Source organism: Urocampus carinirostris, chromosome 4 (genome assembly GCF_059441175.1).
Source record: "Urocampus carinirostris isolate Australia breed hairy pipefish chromosome 4, RoL_Ucar_1.0, whole genome shotgun sequence".
NCBI classification, from domain to species: Eukaryota; Metazoa; Chordata; class Actinopteri; order Syngnathiformes; family Syngnathidae; genus Urocampus; species Urocampus carinirostris.
The window spans coordinates 14,874,307-14,900,733 of record NC_142352.1 but is presented as its reverse complement, the minus strand read 5'-3'; the positions used below and the strand labels follow the sequence as shown (position 1 = coordinate 14,900,733).

The 26,427-nt window shown below is 38.4% G+C and overlaps 1 protein-coding gene across 2 annotated transcripts; it reads left to right on the top strand.

Moving 5' to 3' along the window:
• The first annotated feature begins 2,553 nt into the window (after positions 1-2,553).
• Positions 2,554-24,685, top strand: tpp2 (tripeptidyl peptidase 2). 2 transcript variants are annotated; one of them, XM_088333735.1, is made up of 29 exons: positions 2,554-2,757; positions 5,611-5,739; positions 5,881-5,976; positions 6,980-7,084; positions 7,156-7,280; positions 7,357-7,520; positions 7,623-7,777; positions 7,866-7,942; positions 8,024-8,151; positions 8,256-8,504; positions 8,577-8,692; positions 9,435-9,606; positions 10,307-10,464; positions 10,536-10,612; positions 13,885-13,991; positions 14,074-14,228; positions 14,323-14,439; positions 14,520-14,620; positions 14,689-14,785; positions 14,864-15,001; positions 15,688-15,932; positions 15,995-16,073; positions 17,672-17,710; positions 18,320-18,465; positions 19,162-19,258; positions 19,348-19,478; positions 20,792-21,038; positions 22,353-22,472; positions 22,574-24,685. In XM_088333735.1, the coding sequence occupies exons 1-29, from the start codon at positions 2,593-2,595 to the stop codon at positions 22,661-22,663; spliced, it is 3,825 nt and encodes a 1,274-aa protein (XP_088189861.1). In that variant the 5' UTR covers positions 2,554-2,592; the 3' UTR covers positions 22,664-24,685. The 2 variants fall into 2 exon arrangements, with proteins under 2 accessions (XP_088189861.1, XP_088189862.1); XM_088333736.1 differs by lacking the exon at positions 17,672-17,710.
• Positions 24,686-26,427: the final 1,742 nt, after the last annotated feature.

Below are 26,427 nucleotides of genomic sequence, written 5' to 3'. Positions count from 1 at the left end.
TGAATTTAGCAGGCAGCAAAACATTGTATATCGGTGCCTCTTTTCAACGGTTTGTATTTTTTGTTACCGTAGTAAATAACGTTCTTTTGCAATATTTCGAAAATGTTCGAACTCTTAAAGCAAATTCTTACATGTAAATTGCTTTATCTTACATGCATATTTGGTTTTCCGGTCCCAAACCAAATAAGTATTTTTAAAGTAGTAAGTTATTCATTCGATTCTGTTTGGTTGTCAAAATAAAACGATTCCTCAAAATCATGCATGAGTTTAGAAAGACAAAACATTAGAAAAACACACACAAACGTGGGAAGATTGTTTAAACTATCTAGCCATCCATCCATTATCTGCACTGCTTGTTTCTCAGTAGGGTTGCGGGTGTGCTGGAGCACTTCCCAGCTATCTCCGAGCAGTGGGCAGGGGACACCCTGAACTGGTTGCCAGACAGTCACAGAGACAGACAACTACTCGCTCATTCACACCTAGGGACAATTAGGACTGGCCAATTAAGCGGACATGTTTTTTTTAATGTAGGAGGAAACCGGAGTGCCCAGGGGAAAGCCACGCAAGCACGGTGAGAACATGCAAACTCCGCACATGAAGGCTGGTAGCTGGATTTGAATCCTTGACCACTCAGTTGGCGTGCCACTTCATATAATATATAATAAATCAAAATACCCTGGAAATTGAGCTATCTGTATTGATATTCAAACATGAGGGAAGTTAAAGCAGGGTATATGTTTCCCAAAACACATGGTTGAAAAGACGATAAAAATTGCCACGGTTCCTGCCCAAAAGACATTTTCATCTGGTTGAAAAGTGTAAACTAAAAATTTACCTTTCAAGTTGTTGAACGTATGACTTTTGGGTGAGCTAAATTTAGATTAAGTAAACACAATGACTATTTTGGCCCACGATGAATGGTTAAACACAACCCAATTTAACAGAGCAGTACGGAATATGGAACTTTCTTACTTTTTCCTGCAAACTCTTGACTTGTTTCATCAAAGGAGCCTCTGTCAGCTCGTTCATGATACACGTGTAAGTAAGAGCATTTCTTAAATGCACTTGAATAAACTCTTGGTTTTGTTTCCTCTTTTGGGGGTTTTGGTTGGCCTTTGGACTCTACTTGAAGCAGGCCTTTTCTTACTTTCTGACTAACAAATAGGAAAAAAAAACACGGGGACAAGCATAACATCACTCTTGAGCACTCCACCCAGCCCTATTTCTCCTAGCAAATGTGTTCCACCCCGAACAGCTTTGCTAAAAGTATGAGAAAAAGTAGATAGGTGCAGTGGGAAATAAAGCATAGTGGCTCTTTAAACTCAGTTGGGCATTGTTAATACATACTTATTAGAGAAAATATTTAACTTACAGGTATTTTAAGGACACTTCAAACAACAAACTCCACATTTAAGACATCCATTTTTTAATGTAATTGTGTTCAAAATGGACCAGACCGAACTTATTTTGTATTGGGAGTGTTTTGGTTGGAGACAATTTGTGCCATTTGTTTTTCAGGAAGGGTTAATTTGCTCCGGTCTGCTTGGAATAAAACGAAAATAAAACTACAACAGACAGACACTACAGAGATAAAACAAATACTAGAAAATATGTAATGGAAAACAAAAATTATATTGTAAAATAAGAAAACATTACTCCCAAAATAAACTGTAATAATAACAAACAAACTGTAATAAAACTACGAATAGTCACAAAGATTCTCAAAGGGCTGCACAGATCAAAACTATTGCAAACTACAGACTATTATGACACCATCCCCTGTATCAGGTTTGTATTATTTGCCCTCATGTAGGTTTTAGATCAGTGGATGGTGTCATAATAGTCTGTAGTTATAATAATAATAATAATTTCCTTGTATTGTCATTCTGTGTAACAATGTACACAGAACGAAATGTCGATTGCACCTGACCCGTTGTAGCGAGCCGATGCAGCCGCAGCCAACAGAGGGCGCCGCCGACCACTTTTTAAGTCTTAGGAATGACTCGGCCGGGGTGCGAACCACCGACCTCCCAGTCTCAAAGCGGGCGCCTTACCATCTAGGCTACTGAGCTAGTTTGCAATAGTCTTTAAACTGTGCAGCCCTATGAGACTCTTTGTGATTCAGGGCTATACAAATAAATATGACTTGAAACATGACTACTTTGAGAGGTTAAAAAAATTAAAGTAAATATATTTTAATTCATAAACAGACTAATTTTGTGTATTTATTTCATAAAAACATATAATGATTCAATTATTTGATTGTTATTCAAGCATTTAATTGTTAAGGTTTTCTTTATACTTTAAGAGGAAGTATAGTTTACAATTTAAAAAAAGAAACAAGAAATTAAAGTATGGATATTTTCATTCATAAACACACTAATTTGGTGACTCCTTTGGCATTTTACACCAAGTTTTCAGTCCTTATACTTTATTTAGCTCAAAATATTATTAAAAACATATCATGATGTCGTGTAAAGATAAAACAAACATGTCACGTGACGTCGACGTGTAATGTCGTAGCCCTTTAAACGCTTGAGTTTAGCATTTGTCTTCTACTGTCCGTCATATCGTTCATTCGCTCTTCGAGTCATGGCTACCTATTCAGCCGAAGAGCCGTTCCCCTTCCACGGCCTTCTCCCCAAAAAAGAGACCGGCGCCTTGTCCTACCTAAGTCGCTTCTCGGACTACGATGGCCGGGGGGTCCTCATCGCCATCATGGACACCGGGGTCGATCCAGGAGCGCCCGGCATGCAGGTACAAATCGACCCGCTAGTTAGCATCATGCTAACCGAACCTACAGTAGCGAAAGGCCTCATAATCTGTACAGTCATTAGCTAGTTAGCTAGCCGGTCTTTGTAAATAAAAAGATAAATATACTGCGACAGTATAATTAATGAAAAGCTGACGATTTAATTTACACATAGAACAATTTTTTGCTTCGTTTTTGCGTTCTTACGATTTTTTTGACGATAAATTCGAGTTTACAATAATTGATAATGTAAGTTAGCCTTACTCTTAGCATTATTCATTTGACTGACTTCTTTGGACGCGTAATTATTACAGTGATTATTTTATTTTCTTCAGATTAAATGAAACCTAAAACGGGTTAAGTTTAAAAAAAGAAAATAACTGAAGCTTCTCACAACGACTGTTGTTTTTATTGTGACGTAATTTTACTGTAAATCAAGGGTCACAAACGTCGTGCTCGCGGACACTAGACAGTCTCTGAAAATAACTAAGTATCTCACAGATTGGTTCTAAAAATATCCTACAGCTGATACAGTCTTTGTGATTTCCTGGGAAATTTGATTTCTAACTGGCATGGGATATAATTGACATGATCTGTGACTCGGACCGTGACGAAAATTCTCACCAGTGATGAGTCATGATGATTTTTAAAATGAATGAGAAACCATTGATGTGATCAGTGTTTTCAAAAACACAACCAATTATTTTATAATTGGCCTGTAACTTACATCTGTAAATCACACAATGCCCTTGCTGAGCCTATTTTAGAATAGAATATTTTTATTGTCATTGTTACAAAATGGGTTGAACATATTGTGACAAAGAAATTGGACGTGGCACTCCAGGTTCACATTTTAAGTTAGGATAAAAGAAAACAAAGAAGATAAAGTCAATTTTATTTGTATAACCCTAATCACAAAGAGGCTTAAACTGCTGCACAGGTAATATTATCAACAAGAATGGCTTTAGGAGCAAGCGATCTAATATTTGGTATTATTATGGTAGTATCGTCGGCGTACTTAACAATTGTGTTTGTGAGGTGGGTCGGTGAGCAGTCGGAGGTGTAGAGGGTGAAAAGCAGGGGGCTCAGTACACATCCCTGGGGGAGCCAGTGCTCAGTGTTAAGGTGGGAGAGACGTGGTTGCAGAGTTTCACGGACTGTGGGCGGTTTGAAAGGAAGTCCATTATCCAGTGGCAGATTGACGAAGAGAGTCCTAAGTGAGAGAGTTTCTCCACCAGGATCTACGGCAGACCTGGGCACTCCGGTCCTGGAGGGCCGTATGTTCTGCATGATTTTTGAGGTTTCTCTGATCCAATACAGGTGATTCCAATCACCGGTATCGTTAACGAGCACTTGCTAGCTTGCTAACGAGGTTATGATTTGTATCACCTGAGTTAAAGAAGAGCAAACTTCACAATCTGGCAGGACGTATGGCCCTCCAGGACCGGAGTGCCCAGGTCTGATCTACGGGATAATGGTATTGAAGGCTGAGCTGAAGTCCAGAAAGATCATTCTGATGTAGCTCCCCCAGTGGTCCAGGTGTCTCAGCGCGGTGTGAAGTGCTGTGTTTATGGCATCGTCAGTGGAGCGGTTTGCCCTGTAGGCAAACTGGTGGGGGTCCAGTGTGGGCCGCAGGGAGTCCTTGATGTGCTGGGACACCAACCTCTCAAAGCACTTCATGACCACAGGCTTAAGTGCGACAGGCCTGTAGTCGTTGAGGCTTTCCACTGCTGACTTCTTGGGGATGGGAATGATGGTGGAGGTTTTGAAGCAGGGTGGGACGGTAGCCTGTGACAGGGACTGGTTGAAGATGGTCGTGAGGACCCCAGCCAGCGGATCGGCACAGTCCCTAAGTACCCTGCCTGGTACTCCATCCGGGCCAGCTGCCTTCCTGGGGTTAACAGTTTTCAGCACGCGGCTTACTTCATGCTCCTGAATCGTCAGTGTGTCAGGGTTAGTTGTAAAAAGGAACTGTAGCTACTCACTATGACTGTTGTTATAAATCAGGGGTCACCAACTTAGTGTCTGTGGGCACTAGACAGTCTCTGAAAATAACTAAGTATCCCACAGACTGGTTCTAAAAATAGCTCACAGCTGATAGAGTCCTTGTGATTTCCTGGGAAATTTGATTTCTAACTGGCATGGGATATAATTGACATGATCTGTGTCTTAAGATACAAGATCAATTTAGTTTGTTTGATTAGGCCAATCTACAAGTACTACCCTGTAAATATTGCCCATCTATCTCAATATATATTTTTACAATTAATTATTTTATTGCATTTTTATGTTTGTGAACGATATAGACATTGTTGTAATCAATCACAATGAAGACAGCTGCGATTCTAAAATGAATTAGAAATGTATATAAGTTAACCACTCTGTCCGTTTGTACAAGTCATTTTTGTGGTTGAGTGAACCTATTTAACCTGACCTCTGAAACTAACCTGATAATAACGTAATAGTAACATGGTAACAACTTGTTTTAAAACTGAATTTCCTACTGGTAGCCTTCCATGCTAATCAGTAGTGTGCTAATCAGTTTTAGAGAGTAGTTGTTTATTTAAAACATAGTTTACAGGTTCAGGATTCTGTAATTTGTTCTTTTCTGTAAAAAAAATCTCCATGCTTTCAATGCTTTTTAGAGTATTTCATAGTTTGATAATAAAAAAAAAGCATGTTTTTGACTTCACTAAAATCATCTATCCCTGATTATTTTTCGAACCAATTCCCTTCATTTGTTTACTAATTGCAAAATGTTATAGTTATCTTATTGATATTTTGTTTTAAATATACAGATAAAGTTACACAAAATATCAAAAAGTGGAATAAAGTGAGATTTTTGTCTTCATCTTCAGGTGACAACAGATGGTAAGCCAAAGATTATAGATATCATCGACACAACAGGCAGCGGAGATGTGAACATGTCCATGGTGGTGGAGCCAAAAGAAGGGACAATCAATGGTCTATCTGGTAGAATACTAAAGGTTTGTCTCTTACAATCTATTTATTTGTAGGCCTGACATTGTACAAAAAAACAACAACATATAGTACTGTATACGTATTCATATATCTTTGGAATTAACCTAAAAATGTATCTCACGGTGTGCTTTTTCTATGTCTTCCAGATCCCTCCTGCTTGGGTCAACCCATCAGGGAAGTATCACATTGGAGTTAAAAACGGCTATGAGTTCTTCCCCAAGGCTCTTAAAGAAAGGATACAGGTGAGAAAATGTAGCACTGTTTTATTACACTGTAATGCCCAGAATACGCCATTAATCCGTTTAGAGGTAGGGATGGGAAAGAGACATTCCCTTATAGCTGTGAATCGAAACCCATGGTAATTAATTAGCTAATGCCCTCCTAACCTCTGGTACCCCATATAAAAACATTAAAATAACAAAATAGTATATGGTGAGCACTACTTAAGTGTACTGTGTGCATATGATTAAATAGCATTAAAAATGAATATACATGTAAAGGAAAAATGACATTTTATTTACCTTGTATATCAATGACAATTAAGACAATTCAGTTAAATTATTTTGGATACTAGTCCTGATTGTTTATTGGTTTTGTTGATACAACTCAATGAGGGTATCAATCTGTGTGCTTTCTCCGTATTTCTTGATGATCTTAAGACTTGTTTCTATCAGTTTCATTCAGCATCACTGCAAGTGTTAGGACCCATGGCTAATAAATACAGTTCAAATTACCACATTGTATCTCGAAAAAGACTTTACGAAGGACACGAGATTCTGAAGTAAATGGGAGAGAGAGTGAGGCATTGTGGGTGGGAGTTCAGCCAATACCATATCGGCTGCTGTGACGCAATTCAAAAGCAGACAAGTATTTTATCTGAGATCGACCAATTGCAGCCAGGAATCTTCAAAACATAACTCTACAAATGCATATACACCGCAAATTTTTAAAGTTATACGTTTTTGGGAAGACGACACCTGGGGAAAATGCCATAAAGAGGGGCCCAAAAAACATTATATTCCACATTGTTATGCAAAACCATCGTAGAGTAGGGACGCCGTAACCTGGGAGTCTACATTAATTGTATCCTCACAAGTCAGGACCTAAAATGTAAGAGAGTAGTCTGTGAGGAAAAATCAACTCTAATTCTTTGTCTACTTAGCTAATCAGAGTGACAGCAATTTTAGTAAATGCAGATAATTGGGCAGCCTTGTTGCGGAACAATAACACTGTTCTACTTTGCAGAAAGAGCGAAAGGAGAAGATTTGGGACCCTTCACATAGAGCAGCACTGGCCGATGCCTGTCGCAGGACAGAAGAGTTTGACCTCTCACACCCAACGCCATCACAGGTAATAAGAATGATCCAGCACAGGTTGTATCTTTTGAAACACATGTTATTGATCTTGCCTTGTGTCTCCAGTTGGAAAAGCTACAGAGAGAAGAGTTGCAAAGTCAATCAGAGCTGCTTGTCTCTTTAGAAAAGAAATACAGTGATCCCGGTCCTGTGTATGACTGTGTTCTTTGGCATGACGGTGTCACTTGGAGGTAAGTACCAACGTGGGCTGTGTTCATTGTTTCTGTTGTCCTTCAAATGTCCACAAATTACTGTTTTTCTGATTAGGGCTGTGTTGGACACTTCTGAGTGTGGTGATTTGTCCCAGTGCACTGTTTTAAGTTCCTACAAGGAGTCACAAGAATATGCAACTTTAGGAAATGCTGAGATGCTAAACTACTCTGTGAATATTTATGATGAGGGAACAACGCTTTGCATTGTCACAAGTGGAGGTAAAGTATTTCAAAGTTTGAAATACCATTGTTGAAAATAAAATTTAAGTTCTGGTTTAGTGTTTTTTTTCCCAGACTAAATTACAATGTGTATTTTGCAAGGCGCTCACGGGACACATGTAGCAAGCATCGCAGCCGGTTACTTCCCAGAAGAACCAGAGCGAAACGGGGTCGCGCCTGGTGCTCAGATCTTGGCTCTGAAAATTGGTGACACTCGACTCAGTACCATGGAAACGGGGACAGGACTTATTCGAGCGGTGAGTTAATTGGATTTAGATATCAGTTAATGCTGATAATTGTTTTACATGATTTTCCTCATATTTTGATTCTAACTCCAATCCAAAGATGATTGAAGTGATCAACTACAAGTGTGACTTAGTGAACTACAGTTATGGGGAAGCCACCCACTGGCCCAATTCAGGGTACGTGTTTTCAAAGAATCCCCCTTCCCCCAAAAAGAAGGCATCAATTGACTTCATGTTTACCTATTTTTTTTTCCCTAGGAGGATTTGTGAAGTCATCACAGAGGCTGTACAAAAGCACAATGTGATATTTGTTTCGAGCGCAGGAAACAACGGGCCCTGCCTCTCCACAGTGGGCTGTCCGGGAGGGACCACCAGCAGTGTCATAGGTAGATTATCAGGATCTTAAAGCTTTCCGGCCTAAACATTTTTGACCAAGCAAATCTTTGACCTAGATGAACCAAAGTTTTGTTTACATGCATCATCTCTATAGGCGTTGGAGCCTACGTGACCCCTGACATGATGGTGGCAGAATATTCTCTGAGAGAGAAGCTGCCTCCTAACCAGTACACCTGGTCCTCCAGAGGCCCAAGCACAGACGGAGCACTCGGGGTCAGCATAAGTGCCCCAGGCGGGGCCATTGCGTCTGTACCCAACTGGACTCTTCGTGGCACCCAGTTGATGAACGGCACATCAATGTCCTCCCCGAACGCATGTGGAGGCATTGCTCTCGTCCTCTCCGGTTGGTCAAGACTTGATGCCTGACTTTTTGATTTTTTTGAAGGGGGTCTCACAGATTCCTTTTGTGAAACAGGATTGAAACAGCAGGGGATAAAACCCTCTGTTCCTGGAGTTAGGAGGGCTCTGGAAAACACGGCTCTCAAGGTTGATGACATTGAAGTGTTCGCACAGGGCCATGGAATCATTCAGGTACTGATGGCTTTTTAGAATATAGTAGAGTAGACCCCTGGAATACGACAATAATCTGATCTGAGGTGAAGATTTCAAAGTAAAATTGCCGTTTAGCGAGGAAATAGAAACCTATGGAATTAGTTACGCGGATTAAAGGTTAAAATTACTTTAAACTGTCTACCTGCAAGGAATTGTCATGCCCTTAGGAAATTTACTTGCTTTAATCACTGACTTGTTTTAATAATAGTCTTCATCGTTTATTGCGGCAATATTCCTTAGCAAGTGTAACAATGCGTATTCCTTCTCCATGTTTCTGATAAGCTTTGTTCCCTCTGTTGTCATATTTTTGCCTCTCCCTTTAGCATCACAACGAGCCTTGGGACCCAGAGCGAATAAATACATTTTTGTATCGCAAACTCGCAAAATCAATGTACTAAGAACGCAAGATCCGGAACTGAATGAAAAAAAATCTCTGATACCATGATGCAAATCAATCGCAAAGCAGCATTTCATATGATGCCCGAATACTGCAAAGTTTAAATTTGGTAAATTTTGGGCATGCAAATTTGTTGTGGACGTAGAATAGTAGAGAAAATCGTGTAAAGACGGGCCGGAAAAAAATCTTATACCACACCGTAACGTGGAAACGTTGTGAGGCGGGGATGCCGTATCCCAAGTGTGTACTGCCTAACCGACTCGGTTTTTATTTTATTTTCTTGTCATTTTATTTTGCTCTGGTTATTCAATCTCTTCCTGGTAGGTGGACAGGGCGTTAGACTACCTCACACAAACTGAAGCCTTACCCACCAGTCATCTGGGTTTCTCAGTAGCCGTGGGAACCCAGAGAGGCATCTACCTCAGGGATCCGGCACAACTTTTGTCCCCGTCAGATCACGGAGTAGGCATTGAACCAATATTTCCTGAAAACACAGGTACGTTTACTTATTTCTCTACTTGCCTTAAATGCAGAATTTTAACGTTTTATTCTGGGAATGTCATCTGCATCTGCACCTTTTACTGTTATAACTTTTTTTTCTGTAAATGTGTTAGACAACATTTGTTAAACCTTTTACTCATTCCCTGTCAACACCGTTAAAAAACAATCTAAATTAGGTCAAATAGTGTACTGATCCATTACCGGTGTCAATATGGTCCAGCTATGTGGTCATTTTGACAAAAAATGTAATCTATTACTTTTTTTTAATAGTTCTTCAAAAACAACCCATTTTTTTGTCTTCCTAACTGATGACCCAGGTTTTCTTTTAATGAAATTATCCATTTTGGGTGGTTATTTTAAACCAAAAGTTCCAATTGGTTTGTTTTGTTGAAAACAAAATGAACCCTTTTTTGAGAGTTCTTTCAAACAAATTGACCCATTTACTTGACTTATTTATCGAGAATGAAGTAATTGTGTGTATGGTTGCTAATGGAAAAGAACACTGGGCATCAAATTAGATTGACCTAAATTGTGCAGCGGTCCAATCATCTCAAATTATATTCTTTTGTGGGAAAATGTAACTTTGACCTCTATAGTTGTTAAAGTCAGTGATTGAAATAACATTGCATTCTCAGAATTTTTTTTATGTTGCATGTGGTCCGGTTTCCCCATTTTGTTTTTCTGCATACTTCCAGACAACAGTGAGCGAATATCCTTACAGCTACACTTGGCCCTCACGTGTAGAGCTTCATGGGTTCAGTGCCCATCTCACCTGGAGCTGATGAATCAATGTCGTCACGTCAACGTTCGTGTGGATCCTAACGACTTAAGGGAGGGAGTACATTACACGGAGGTAGGCACAGAAAAATATCTTTGTGATGATTGTAGAACAATTTGTGGTAACTTTCAGTATATTTTTTTCAGGTATGTGGTTATGACACAGCTGCACCTGGTTGTGGGCCGCTCTTCAGAGTCCCCATCACAGTTATAATTCCAACCGAGTAAGATGATCATTTGTATTTGCGCTTTCAATAACTGGTTTCTGTAAGATTTTGTGTCCCGCCGGGTATGTTTATATGCAGGCAATCATTTGATTGTAAACGGAATATTGCCAGAGTTTTGATAATGTAAAGCCATATAAACACTCACAATATTCTGATTAACCCCTTAATGTTCCTGTAAAATTAGCCTAAAATCCCAATCCAAGATGTACCTAAATTAAATTGAATGCTGTTCTTTAACCGTTTGGAGAATATGGACGGTTTTGGTCTCTTTTGAAAGCTGAGACTCTGAAGTAATCACTGCAAGTGCTACTAACATTGAGTAAATTGAGTTGTAACACACAGAAATAGAAGGTTTTTATTCTCGCCTGAATTTTATTTTGGTCATCTTAGCGAGAACACAGGTAAGACAATCGCTTAAAGCCTTACCTGGTAAATTGTCAAATTTGATCACAATCTGAAAAACTAAAATTGTATTTTACACATTTTGTAAGGGGAGATCTAGCTGTTTCAAAAAGTGGTCATTTGGAGACAACAAGCTAACGGCTTTAAAAACCAGCAACTGTGTTTTTTACATTTGCCACTATTTTGACATTTTAATAGAGTTGTAAATGTTTGACTTCCAAGAAGTCAATCAATGATAGTGCACACCTAAAATTGATCCAAGGTTGCATTAACACACGTTTATTTTTAGCTCTGATTTGAATACACCCCCGGAAAATGGCATCAAATTAGGTTTGCTAACCAATCTGAATCTGTTACTTCTGGCTAAAGATATTCAAAGCTAAAAAAAGCGATCTTGGTTTTATCAATACAGGCCCTCATTAGCTAATGCGTGCTGTGGACTGAGAAAAAAAGCCTGCTATTGGCAGAGTGATGTCAATCAAAAAGACAGAGACTAACATCCTAATTCAAATAATTTTATGCGTCTGTTTATTTGTAAACGGAAGTTATGTGGCGAAACGAATCGATTACAACAAGGAAAGTTCAACAATGCAGACATTTTTTTAGGCAGATTTTTTTATATGTCCGCATTATTGTGTGTTTTGGAGTAAATAGTTTACACGGTCAGATTCTCCGGACTGTCCTGGCTGTGACAAAGCCATTTTTGACATTAAGTTCATTTGATGACTACTAGGGGACGTAATATGTGTGGTACACCAGCTTTATAGTTTCCTGGCATCTCGTTTCAGACTAGAGGCAAGATATTGAGCCCGGGCCTTAAAATGTCAATCATTAAGTCTGCAGTGAATGAATTAACATTGTATTTTCAGAAAGAGTTTTACGTTACACGGCTGGGATTCTCACTCGCCGTTTTTTACATTTTTATTTCCCTTTGTTGAGGATCTGCCCAGCATGCGCTTACTTTTGCTCAAGTAATTATTTAGATAAAGAACATGCTTACCAAACTATCAGTTTAACTTGCAAATCACTCAATCCAAAAACATTTCATCCTCTGCGTTGGGGTTAAAAATGTGCCGCTCCTACCGATCACCTCCTTTACGTCAGACATCATTTCCGCTTCTCGCCAATAGCTTATAAGCCTTCCAAACATTCTTTCTGCTTTCGGCCAAATATTTTAGTCCTTGGCACTTGTAATCTGCAAAATATAATTTTTTTTTTGGTGTCATTTAGTTTTCACTTTTGTTCTTTATACGTCGCCAAAATGCGCACTTTGGCGCCGAACTGTACATTTTAGCGTTGCTCTTGCAGTGCACACTTAAATTTGAGGGACTTGGCCCCAAATAAACCCCAAGCTGCTTAGTTCAGTCAAAACGCACACTCCGGCGCTGAACTACTTACGGCTCAAGTAAAGCTTCGTGTTTACTTCGGCGGCGAAATTGAGCTTTGGGTTTGTTTTTGGGCTCAGTTATCAAATCAAGTTAATCTGTCGAGTTTGGGCGGATTTGGGTTGATAGACTCGGGCTGATTTTTTTTTTTTTGTTTTAGCCCCGATCTCACTACTTGTTCAGACTGATCTTGACATTTTTGTAATGATTAAATTTAAAAATGGTCAGCATATCTTGAATTTCATGAGGTTAAGCTTTCCAATGATATGTGGCATGACATATTTCAGTGACTGGTTACATCGTACAGACACGTATTTATCAACAGTCCGGCAGCCGACCTTGACATTAAGGGGTTAAGGTATTTGTCTGACTGCAAGTTTTCTAATTATTAGATCTGACAGACAGCGCTAAGCTACGTCTACTATAGTAATGGTATCTATGTATCACACACGGAACAACGGGGGACTCTTTAGTCGCTATTCCTGATTGCATTTTACCTTAACTATTTTGCACACCTGGCATTGGAAATATTCTGGTTTTTATGTTTTAATTTTTAAATACTTGTTTATACTGTTGATATTCTTAGCTGTTATTCATTCTCTTACTGCTGTAACAAAAGAAATTTCCCCATTGTGAGACGAAAAAAGGATTATCTTAACTTATTGCTATATAATTTCTTCCCTTTTATGCAAACAGCAGAAAAGGGTCTCAATTATTATATACAGAATTATATTAATGGCATCAAGGTGTCCAAAGACAATAATACCCTTGTAAGAGTCAATGCAAAATGTTGGCAATCATTAGGAAGTCAGAACCTCTGTACCAACTACAGATAATGGTATATAGATGATAGAATAATTGAAAAGTTTTACTTTAATTACGAAACGCCACCTTTGCTTGTATTTGTTTTTGTCATATGCTAATGAAGGCGCAGTGATCTATTAGAGAAAGTGCAAGTAAAGCGGGCGCAGTTACTTTCAAACCTCTCTCACTGACAACTAACGGAGCCAATAGCAGCCTAATAACAATAACACTTACCCTAGAACAAATAACTTTGTTTCCGTTTCCATCATTCCTATATACATTGAGTTGATCGTGAAGCTGCTAGCATGTCTAGCATGTCTAATCCGTCATACAAAAGGGGCCAGGTAGTTGTCTGCCTCGCGTTCTGATTGGCTGAAAACAAGTGCTGTCTGATCTGTTAATTGCAATGGTTGGGTTATTTCTTTCATTTTCGGATTGCTACTACGGTACTTTGTTGAGTTTAATGAGTGACATGAATATAATCAGCCTTTGTTTAATGTCTAATGTTAAATGCAGAAATGACGTGGCTATACTAACACCATATATACTGGGTTATTCGTTTGTTTCTCGGCATGTTAATATTTCATTCAGATTGTTCCAGAAATTCAATAATCCGCCTCAATCAGATTATTGCCAGCATGTAAACCTAGTCCCTGTTCTCTTTCTTTTATCCGGCAGGGTGACAGAGAGTCGAAATTACGAGTTGCGTTTTAGTGACGTCCTCTTCAGACCAGGACAGATCAAACGACACTTTATCACTGTGCCTCAGGGAGCATCCTGGGCAGGTTGGGACTTGTCTTGTGCTTCATTTTTATATTTTGGAACAGTATCACTTAATATCTGTATATTTTATTTACTCTTCCACAGAGATCACACTGACATATCATTCAGGAGATGTTTCCTCGAAGTTTGTCCTACACGCGGTGCACCTAATCAAGCAGAAAGCATACCGAGCGAACGAATTCTATAAGTTTTCATCACTTTTGGAGAAGGGTTCGCTAACTGAAGCTTTTTCTGTGCTGGTGTGTGCATCGCATCTTTGTCATAATTGACTCGATTATACTCTAATTGACTGTTTGGTAACTAATCCCAATGTATTGTCCCTGCTCACTTCAGTCCGGGAAAATTGTTGAACTCTGCATTGCCCGATGGTGGGCAAGTCTGGGAGATGTCACAGTAGACTATAACATCTCGTTCCATGGTCTCAGTATTTCCCCATCACCCTTGCACATAGTGAGTTGGGCATTGACATGTATAAGCAGCCTTGTATTTTATACAGCATTGGTTGCTCATTAATATTCCTTGTTGGTCAGCATGCTTCTGAGGGAGTTACAAGTTTCGATTTGTCATCTGCGTTGAAACACGAAGAAGTGTCGCCGACCATTACCCTCAAGTCTTGGGTTCAGCCTCTCCGGTAAGTTCTTGCTGTATTCATTGGCATGTGCCAGTTTGTCGTGGGTGTAATTTTGTCCTCTCCTCCAGGCCTATTACATCAAAAATTAAGCCATTGGGTGGGAGGGATGTTCTACCCAACAACCGACAACTTTACGAAATTATTCTTACTTACAGTTTTCACCAGGTATCCCCATTGCCTTTGAACATGTGTGATTTCTAAAAGTTTTGTTCTTATTGCATTCATAACGTTCTTTCTATACAGCCAAAGAGTGGAGAAGTCACACCAAGCTGCCCATATCTCTGCGAGCTGCTGTATGAGTCTGAGTTTGACAGTCAACTGTGGATGATGTTTGATCAAAATAAGAGATTATTAGGTTCTGGAGATGCATATCCACATCAGGTAGTTTTTTTTTTGGAATTATTATTATCATTATAGTTGACCTCTGATATGACCATAATCTGTTCTGAGGTGGGAATCTCAAAGTGAATTTATAGTTGACATGCCCTTAGAAGATTTCCCTGCTTTAATCGCCTCCTTATTCTAAATAATAACCCCAATGTTGAAATTGGTTATGGCCCTGGAACTTAGCAAGAGTAGCGCTAAGTGTGCCCTCTTCTTATTTCCTGATATTTGCAAGTTTCATTTTTATGGTTAGCTAGGTTTTGATTCTTCCTTTAGCATCACTTGGGACCTGTTGCTCAAAAATACAGTGCAAAAAATACAGCTTTGTGTCCCCGATTCGTCAAGTCTACAAACCACTTGAGATTCTGAACTGAATGAAATAAGAGAAAGGCATTGTAGGGGGTAGTTCAGCCAATGGCATACTTTACTTTCATGATGTTGTGACACAAACCAATAGCTGATCAATATTTTTTATGATGTCAACCAAGAGCAGACGGCTACCTTAAGAGACATAGCTCGTCATACGCACCAACACATCAAAGTCAGTTTTTTGGGCATGCCAAATAGCATCATATCCCACACTGTAAACTCAAAATGTCGTACGGCTTGGACACTGTATCTCAGGGTCTTTAAAATTGCACATTATTTCTTATCAAACACACTGATTTTCTCTTCCCTTTCAGTATTCGCTCAAGCTTGAAAAGGGCGACTACACAGTCCGCCTGCAGGTGCGGCACGAGTTGTCGAGCGAACTGGAGCGCCTAAAAGACTTGCCCTTTGTTGTCTCCCATCGTCTGTCCGCCACACTCAGTCCAGACGTGTACGAGACGCACCGAGCGGCCCTTCAGGCCAAGAAGAAGGCAAACTCTGTCACCCTGTCTCCAGGAGCCTCACAGCAGTTCTATGTCACAGCCTTGCTGGATGACAAGTGAGTTGAAAGGGAGGATAGCAAATCTGAACACACAAATAACCACAAAATCTTTCCTTAAGGATTCCAAAAGGTGCAAGTCCAGGATGTTACCTTTCCGGATCTCTTGTAGTGGCTAAGAGTGAATATGGCAAGAAAGCAGTAAGTTATTTCATTCTTTCTCAAGACCATTTGACAGTCCTTGTCTTCAGAACATATCCCTTTTGATCAGAAACATAATGAAATGATAATTATACCACAAGTCAGCCATATAATGCTGGCTGATGGCTGGCATCAGCACAAAGTCTTTATTTTTCATTACAAAAAAATTCAGCATAATCCAAAATATCTTGAGTATTGAAATTGGTATGTTAATCACTGAGAAATTCTTCCTTTGTTTTATTAATAACATTTATAGGTATAGAGATAGGTATTTTGTCAAAGGCCAGGGAATGATCCTGAGGATGAGGGTTGAAATATGGTCCTTTCAAATTTTTGTTCCAGTTTTTCCTCTTCTAAAATGTATCTTTGGAGCTTGTTGCTGTTGTCTATCAATTAACCAGTGGTTGATGCTGTACTCACTGCATGTTCCCACGCCTCACTCATTTGACGTACCGTACATCTTCTATCATATGTAACCATGTGCTGCCACCCAACTGGTTTTGCTAGTTATTTCTGTATTTAGTTTTATTTTCAGCGTGAACTTGACCTGTTAGTGTTTGTGACTCTTATGTTCACTTTGTCATTGACCATCATAAAAAGTGGAAATTTCCCTGCAATTTTTTACCCAAGCTAGACATTTTATATTGCATTTTTAGATAGATAGATAGGTTATTCATCCCCGCAGGGAAATTCACATTTCCAGCAGCATCCCTTCGCTGAGAACAATACAATAATAAAGCAAAAGGAATACAATATACAAATACCCAATGTGACGTGCTTATACCCACTGTAGCGTATTTAAATAGTGCTACATATAATACACACTGCAATAAAAGTACGGTAATATGCAATGTAGGGGGTGTGATTTAATGTGGGCCTTTACTCCGCCGGGTGGAGTTAAAGAGCCTCTTGGCATGAGGAAGAAAAGATCTCTTCAGTCTTTTATAACTGTCATAACCAGTCACCAACCAATATTTGGATATTGCAACATGATGTTTTATAGCTGTTGACGTTTTGTATGACATGTTTTTGTTCATCCAGATTCCAGGTTTCAATGAAATCAAAATTCACAACTTCACAATACAATTGAAATAAAAACAAAGAAAAAAGGGCTAATGGGATACAGCGTTTTTCACAAACATCCAAGTGTAGTCATGTTTATTTGTATTCAAGACACAGAATTATAATAACGGAGTATTAAATTAATAAATAATCTTATCACCTTTTTCTTCAGCGGGATCAAACTCGGCGGAATTGCTTTAACTCAGTCACAGGGCATTTATTTATAAGAGACAAAGAAAACCAACATGTAGCGCAATATAAATTCTGATGTAGATTTATAAGTTGTATTGTATTGCAGGCATTAAGCTCTTTAAAACGTGTATCCTTGTCCCTATGCTTGGGTAGTGTTTAAGTTTTTGGTTGTGCTTAATTCAGAACTTATTAACTTGAGGTGAACAGGTGTATTGGCAAGTTTGAAATTAGTTTATGTATGAATGTCTCATTCTTGACGGCAAAATGTTAGCTAAAGCAAACAAATCCTTTGTGGTGTGCCTGTATTGTGTTTTTTCCTTACTGTGTGTTATTCTGACCACCAGGGGAAGTCCTCTGCAAAACGGCAAAGAAAGTTTAAAAAGGTACTGGACGAGATTAAAAACTGCAACGTAGCGCTTACTTCTCTCCGACTGTGAACGTTCCTTACCTTTCAAATACATTTTACTACTTCCATTCGGTCTGTCAAAGTAGTCTGACGTGTCTTTGAGGCATTGCAAATGGGTTCATGGGGAAATCTGGTGGTGCAGAAAATTACCGAGTCGGTAAACGGACTATTGGGATTCATCTGTTTCTTCTTGGTGATAAGTCGGTATGATAAAATTCAAGACACGGTATTAAAGTGATCAAAGCACTTGAGTCTATTTTATGTGGTGAATCGACTCGAGAAAGTTGTGGTAGCTGAGGTGGAATTACATGATACATATTTTCTGTAATTGCAGCGATAGCATCGTTACAGAGTTTCAAAAATGATCGTCTCCTTTAAAATCATGAAGCTTTTTTACTTTTAATTATTTGTGACTCAAGGTCAAAGGCTTGTCTTCTTGACTCACTTTTGGGAATGATTCGACATGCAAGATGTGTGTTATAACCATGTTATATTTTTGTTTTTTTTCTGATGTGTGAGCGAAATTTGCAGATAAAAAGTTTTGTTTCATTTTTATTTTAAACAATAATTGTTTGGGTTTCTACAGGACATTGTTTCAGTCATCTACCATCTCATCCCAACACCCAACAAGCCAAAGAATGGAGGGAAGGAAAAAGATAAGGATGCTGAAAAAGATGTTAAAGAGGAGTTTGCTGAGGCAATGAGAGACTTAAAGATTCAGTGGATGACTAAGTAAGCCTGAACAACTTTTAATTAGTGTTCCCTTGCCGTAATTTGCTTTGACTTTTGCGGATTTACTTTAATTAATCAGTTTGCGAAATTTTAAGCGTCACTTTAGGTGCGTCAGTGCACTTAAACTAATAGTAAAACTGTTTTTACTTTTTGGGCTTTGATCGTATCAATCCAAATAAATTGTTCAGATGCCTAATGACAAACAATAACCCTTTTACATGCCTTATGCAAGCAATCCGTCCTCCGGGACAAGCATTTGCAAACGTCATTCCATAAATCAATTTACAATCTATATGGATGGATAGAACTGTTGCATCCACTATATGAAGACCATAGCATTTTCACGGTGAGGGAGAAATACAACTTATATATCCCAGAGAAATCATCTTATACACATGGCTTTTTTAGCATGTAAGCTGAAGTTGACGAGTACATTGGTCTTTGTACTACAAGTCCCACAGTGCTGTGCGGTACAAAAATATCCCTGATGAGGGAAACTGCGATGTGCTGTAATCCGCACAAGTTGACAGATTCCTTGCGTACATATGTGTACATGTGTGCATATATGGTTCTTACTTTGCGGAAATTATTTTATTACGGTTGTTTATGGAACAGATAACCCGTAAAATCAAGGGAGCACTGTATTTTTTTCTGTTGTTGTTCTTTAACCTGTCTATCTTTTCTTTGTTACTTTAGGTTGGACTCGTGTTCACTCTATGACGAGCTGAGGGAAAAGTACTCTGATTACCTTCCTCTACATGTGCAAAGACTACATCAACTGGACTCTGAAAAGGTTACTCATCGTCCATCTCTTTTTTTTTCGGTTTTCTTCAGAATGATATATTGGTTCCTGTGACCATTAATTGCTAAATTAAAACTCAGGAGCGTGCAAAACGTCTTGGGGAGGTGATCTTAGCCGCTGACGTGGTCCTCGCCCACATCGACCAGACAGCCTTGGCTGTTTACTTCACCATGAAGACGGACCCTCGACCTGATGCTGCTACCATTAAGACGTATGTGATTACGCTTGTACAATGTACACCATAAAAACTGTTTCAAAAACAAAACAAAAAAAACAAACCCAAGTTTGGGTCAAAAATGGGCCAAAGAACCACTTGAGCTGATTTTACCCAATGTCCTGTTTTATCTGGGAGAAACGACCCCAACAGAATTGGTTGTATTGTCCTCAAACACCTGCCATACATGTATTTTTTTTGTGTTTACTAGTTTTTGTTGTTGGACTACTTGCATTATAGTACTCACAAGCGTAATGGGCCGACATTGCCCGGTTTGGTGTTGCATTCTACTTGGGCGAGGTCGTTGGGGATGGTTTTGTAGATAATACGCCTGGGAGTCACTAAGGAGTGCCAGAGAGCCATATGCAGCTTCAGAGACGCTTGCATGCGGATGCAGGTGTTTATCTATTTTTGTTTATTTATTGGGGGTGCCTTGACACAAAACATAGCTAAATAGACTCGCAGAGGGCTAAAATACAACTCTGTAAATTTTCATGTAAATCGGTTCAGCAATTTTGGAGCCTATAAGTCACATACAAACACACACACATTGAGATTTATAAATTAGTTTAGATTATCATTACAAATTCTGTTAATATTTTTGCCCATGTAAACATTCTTTTTATTTTTCCTGTTTGATTATTTGTTACAGGTTTATCCTGGAGAGCTCCGTCAAATTTCGTTGTAATATATGTTCTTTACCTGATCAATGTTTATGTTTATTTGTATAGCCAAATAATGTTAAAGACAATTCTACTTTAATAGTGTCAATAAAATGTAAGTATTTATTATAAGACAAAAATCTGAGAAATTTTGTTTGGAGCCACCCTGATTTTTAAAAAATTATTTTTATTTGAAATTGGGTACTTTTTGTTTAAATGCACAACAAAATGTCATTTATTCAAAATGTTGCACCCCAAAAAAAAATATATTTTTAAAAACAACCTGCTTGTGTTAATTTTACATAAAATAACCATCCTTTTTAGTATATTTTTACGGAAGAATTGTGCAAAAAATAAAGTATTTTTGCTTGAACTATAATCTTCAAATTTAATTAATATTAAACAGCCAGGGTCATTTTGTTTATAACAACTCAAACAATTGGGTCAAATTGATCCGAGTATTGGGTTGGTCCCATTTTTATCACAATTTGAGTTGGACCAAGTGGTTTAAGAGAGTATCACTAATATCAGTTGATCCCTAAACATACTTTGATTTCAATTAGAAGAGTAGATTTGACTATCTTTAGTTTGCACCCTAGTTAAAAAAAGAGAAACTTATTATTGAAGGTCTTCCTGTGTGTGTTTCAGTGACATGGAGAAGCAGAAATCATCTCTGCTGGACGCCTTGTGCCGGAAAGGCTGCGCTCTTGCTGACCAGCTCATGACCGCCGTGCCTCAGGAAAGCAGCGGTGCTGTGGCCACGAGCCAAGGCGGCCCAGAAGAAATTTGCCAACTGCAAGCGAGCAGTTCAGATGACTCTACGCAAAGTATGGCTACTGCTCTGATGGACACCTTCTGGGAGGTGCAAAAATGGGCGGAGTTGACCGACTCCAAGGTAGGGTCAGTTTATTGCTGCACTGCACAATTTATGAAGAAAAAATTGCGATTTTTCAGACCAGTTAGGCAACTTTGACGCAATTTATATTTTTCAAAAGAAAAGTGCATTTTCTGTACTTCTTTTGTGTATTTGTGAGTACTTGATCATATTGACATGCAACCTTAAAGGTACATTGTTTAATATTTGACCACTATATGGCACTGTGAGGCACTAATTATTACACACTGTCCCTTTAAAAATAGTCCTTATGTTTGTACGGGCTTGTAACTTAGATTAGCAGTTTGTATGCCTTCTTCGTATTTCTTGATAATTTCAAGCTTTGTTTGCATGGTTATGTGTTTACTACCTCCTATATCATAACTGCAAGCCTTGTGGATAAATACAGTGCAGAAAGTACAATATTGTATCGCGTACGAGCATAATTCTTACAAAGAACTGGTAGAGAGAAAGGCATTGTGAGAAGTAGTTGAGCCAATAGCGTGTCTGCAATATTATGGTTCTGTTATGCAACCCAATTGCAGACCCGCATAACATTTTATAGACCGATAGCAGGCTGGCATCTTAGAGACTAAACTCGTCAAACAGACTAACACAGTAAAGCTTGAATTCTAGACGTTTTTGGACACAAAGTAATTGATTCTAATTGTCTTTATCGACATTGATACTACACAGTGAAACATACTAACCCTTAAGATTAGACATTGCACTCCTGGGCAAACATTTAATAAGGAAAAAAGGCCAAAAGACTCTCGAGATAAATATGCAAAAAATATTTACAACATAGTGCTTAGAGACTGGCCTAGTTTATGGTAATAGTGCAATGAAAAAGGAAAGTGGATCATAACAATAGTGCAATAACATTTAGCAGCAACAACAAAAAGTTAACCTAAGATAAGTCGCAAAATTGGTTTTCACACCTTTTTGGGCTTGTTTAGGGTGGTCATGGCCCTGGAGTCCTTGTTTTGAGGGACATGTAACCCCGCCCTTCAGCGGGCAATGAGTCAAAAAAGTGGTGGCTGTGGTGTGAGAAGAACTTTATAATGTTGATGCTCTGCTGCGGTACCTCAATAACTTCTTTTTGATGGCATATAGTCAGGGGAAAAAAAACATAAAAATTGGCCTAAAAATATCTTATTTCCACACTGTAAAGTGAAAACGTCGAAAGACAAGGACGCTGTTTCCCAGTTGTTTACTGGATCACAAACGTTTGGTGCGGTGGAAATAATGTTTAAATGTTTTGTCAAAAAAGACTACATTTTTTGCAAAATCGCTGAACATTGGACAAAAAAAAAACCCGACCTGTTTTTTTAGGTGCTGATGTTTTCCTACAAACACGCCCTCGCCAACAAGATGTATGGCCGAGCCTTAAAATATTCCTCCAAGATGGTGGAGGAGAAGCCTAGTAAAGAGAACATGAAGAACTGCATTCAGGTATGAGCTATAATCAGATAATGATGGATTTGATTATCTTTATTTAACTGCAATTTCACTTATTGTGCAATCACATCCTGCTATTGTTTTTGCTTTCTTAGCTGATGCGTCACCTCAAATGGACGCACTGTGCCACCTTCACAGAAAACTGTCTCCCTGTCATGTATCCTTCCGACTACAGCCCCTTCTAGAAATCACACCAATAGGATTACCACGACGGCAGACACAGCAGAGCATCTGCATGACAGACCTCAGGATTCTGTGGAGAGAGTTACTGTTTTTTTATTTCTTGTACAATGAAGGACGTATGGGCATCTTTCTGCTATATTTTCAAAGGATCTGTCCCGAGCCACCACCAGCACGACGACAACAATTCTAATGGAGCCCCCTCTTCAAGTAACAATTTCAGTTCAGGCTTTTTAGGCTACATCTTCACATTTTTGCTCCTGGACAGCATTTTACACTTTTTTTTTAAAAAAATCTTAAAACTTGCTCTCTAACCTTGGTTATTGGAAGAATAATCAACCCAAGTCTTTGTGCCATGCCTTCCAGGAAGTTTTATGATCTGACTTTGCTCAAAAGAACCGACCTCAGAATTGAAGCAGTATTGCGGTGCCTTGCATCCATGTACCTTTACTAGCGCGAGAGTGGAACGATGCGGTCGGACCGGAGCTTTTTGATCGTTTTTGAAACCCGGCCTGCAGAACGGAGCAAGCCGTGGCCTCTTTTCACCTCACGCCGCCGCCCGCCGATCACTCAACGGACCTCGAACGTCACCTTGACACGTTCGCTCGTTTTCTGAGCGGCATCGGAAATGTACATACACGCGTTAAAAAAAACTAGTACGGTGCAATAAATATATATCGTAATACTAATATTCCGATCAATGTATTTTGCGTATATGCATGTCTTGTAGGATTTTCAGGAAACGCGAGTTTATGTGGAAGGTAATTGTAGTCTTTAATCGTTTTAAAATCTAATATGCCATTTTCATTAGAGTTGCACCATGTTGAATTTCTCGACGCCATTTTTTTCACGATTTCCACTAGCTGAAGGATCATGTAATTTTTAGACTGTATCTGCATGTTTTTTTTTTTATATATTTAACTTGGAATTTTATTGATCACGGATGGCCGTTATGCAAATGTTGCTGTTGTTGGACCTTTTGGATGTATTATGTTTCATCATTTCCATCCATTTCTTTACTAGTTGTTACATGAACTGAGCTCCGGGGGTTGGAAATATGACTTAACACGGCGAGCCATGCTAATTTGTAGGCAAAGAATGGGGAGACAAGGTCTCACGTGATGGTGACGTCGTTCTGTGTAATCGGCATGTTTGAACACTTGTTTGTCGTAGATTAAACGCCCACGAGGTGAAATTTTCAGGCTGGAATTGTCAGGGGTTTGCATGTATATACACAACATCGTATCCGGATTTATCGCTTCTCTTTTCCTTGTAGAAGAGTTGCACTAACCATTTTAAACACCGTCAACACACGTTTAGTGATGATCAAGGGCAAGTCCAACAGTGTCAACCTATAGGTGGGGGGGTCTAAAAATGTCCTAAAAAACAACTGAAAGCCGTCGTAGATTTTCCATTATGAAACAACAAGCTCACAGCTAGCTAGCAATCATAAATTACTCCCAAAATGAATGAATGGCCTTTATTGTCATTATATATCGGTACAACAAAATACGAGAGTTTCTCCTTGCTGTGTGAAGTAAGACAAATTAAAAAGATAAAAAACATGTAATAAAAAATATAAAACAATGTATTATTGATGTATAATAAGTCTATATTCGCAGTGGTACAGAACAATTGAACATTTGCATTATGCTCAAGAATGTTGTAGCTACGTGATATTTTAATCTAAAAAATCTTTAACAAGACCGCTGTCATAATTGGCCGTGGTACATACTTTGGTTTGGGAATCCTGAAAATGGCATTTGTAAAAGAATGTTTAAACAATCAGTATACCTCAGAATAATTTGAGATCGAAAAGTCCGGGACGACTGGACCCACAAACATTAATTTATCGGAAAAAATATCAACAGCAATTTTCTGCGAATAACATAAGTTCCCAATAACGTTTTAAATCACATGCACTACGGTAATTCCCGTTCTTTAAGTCGTACCTTAAAACTTCCAAGTTTATCCAATAATTCCAAAGTGTGCCTTCTTTTTTGCAAAATATGCTAAATAGAATTTGGAAATGCATAATGAAATGCTACTATTTAAGGTCAATTCAGTTTAGTGGGGAACCCAGTTTGTGACATTTTTCTTGATTCAATCTTAGCTCCTACATTGGTGTCAGTTTAATGTGCTTTATAGTCAGGTGCGCCTTATATATGACAATATTTTGCAAAATCCTTCTTCTTTATAATCCGGTTCCCCCGATATTACTACAAGTAAAATTTCCCAAAAATATTCAGTCTATTTTTGGGATGAGAAATGCAGTCAGATACACTTTTTATCGTGGATCCATGTTTTACACAGAATGACATCACTTTCTCTATGGACGGAAGCTTCTGTGCCCTTGCCGTTTCTATTCCTATATATATATATATTCGGACGTTACATATGCGTTGTAAAAACGCATACCCGCGTGAGACGATTGCATTTGTATTTATGCTTTTCAATCGCAAGTTGTTAGTCTCAAGATGGAAAGGAGGTTGTTGTTATGGTCAGTAATGTTTTCAGCACTAGGCTTTTGTTGTCCTTTTTAAAATACAATTAACAATTTTTAACACCTTTTATCAAAATTGTCTTATGGGTGTCGTAAAAGACTTGTTTAAGTTAGAGCATTGTACTCCATCGGTTACTAAAATTACCAGGTTTGGAGAGTATTTTTACACCATTTTTTTCAATCATGGTTCTGCTTTTAGCTGCTGAATTTTAAGATGAGGCATCCGTCTTGCAATCTATTGACAGTTCTCATCATTTAGTTTTTCAATACGTTTTTTTTTTTTTAAATTAGTTCAATTTGTGTGATTGTGCACATATTGGGTGTGATTTTTAGTTCAAGATGTCGCCATTTGCAAAAGGCCTTAAGTTCCACCAGTGCTGAATGCCGTCCATTTCTGGAATTGACCAGAATCCTTGTGTTTCTTCATCTGCTGTTGTTAGGATGACAAAAAGCTTACAAAAATATTTTAGATCTCTTATAATAAAGGGCCAATACAATGTTGGTATTTAACTTTTGTTTGTCCAGAGAATTGTGTGTAGAGGACGTAAAGAAAATTTCTCAAAGATGCATTGGACTTTGAATAAATACATTTCCAAGAATATTTATTGCTGGTCATTGATAGCGAAAACACTAAACCGGGTAAAAAATGTTTAAAGTTCTTTGCTGGTATCCCGTTAAACTACTCCGGGGAGAACATAATATTTAGTGCCTCTGACTGGTAGAAAATTTCATTCAGTAAAAAAAAACAACATTGATTTGAATACTAGGGGAAAATATTTTAAGTATCATACGAATGTTAATTTTGATTAAAGATCATGAGTTGAGCAATTTGTATTTTTTTTAGATAGTAGAAGTTGCCGCCATGTTTGTCTGGTTTTGTTTTGCTGTTACGCTGTGCTCCAGGCATTGGTAACGTTTGCATTAGACAACCGTGCTAATTACCGACTAAATATTACACACTGGGCTTTAAAACTTGGAGGAGAGGGAGACTTGACTTACTGGTAAGTGTAAGGACTTGCTTACCTATCATTTTTAACCTGGTTGTTTTTTTTTAATTAAGAAAGTATGTTCAATATAATTAAGTAAAAGCTAATTTAGATTTTTTTTTAAATGAAAATTACATTTTACATTTTTGCTTGAATTGCTTACATTTGTAGTGTGTTTTTAAAAATATATTTTTTTAATTTATATATTAACAGTGTCTGAAATAACGTCAGCCCGGAGCGTGCATCTTTTACGTCGAGCGTACAACTTACACAACGTCTC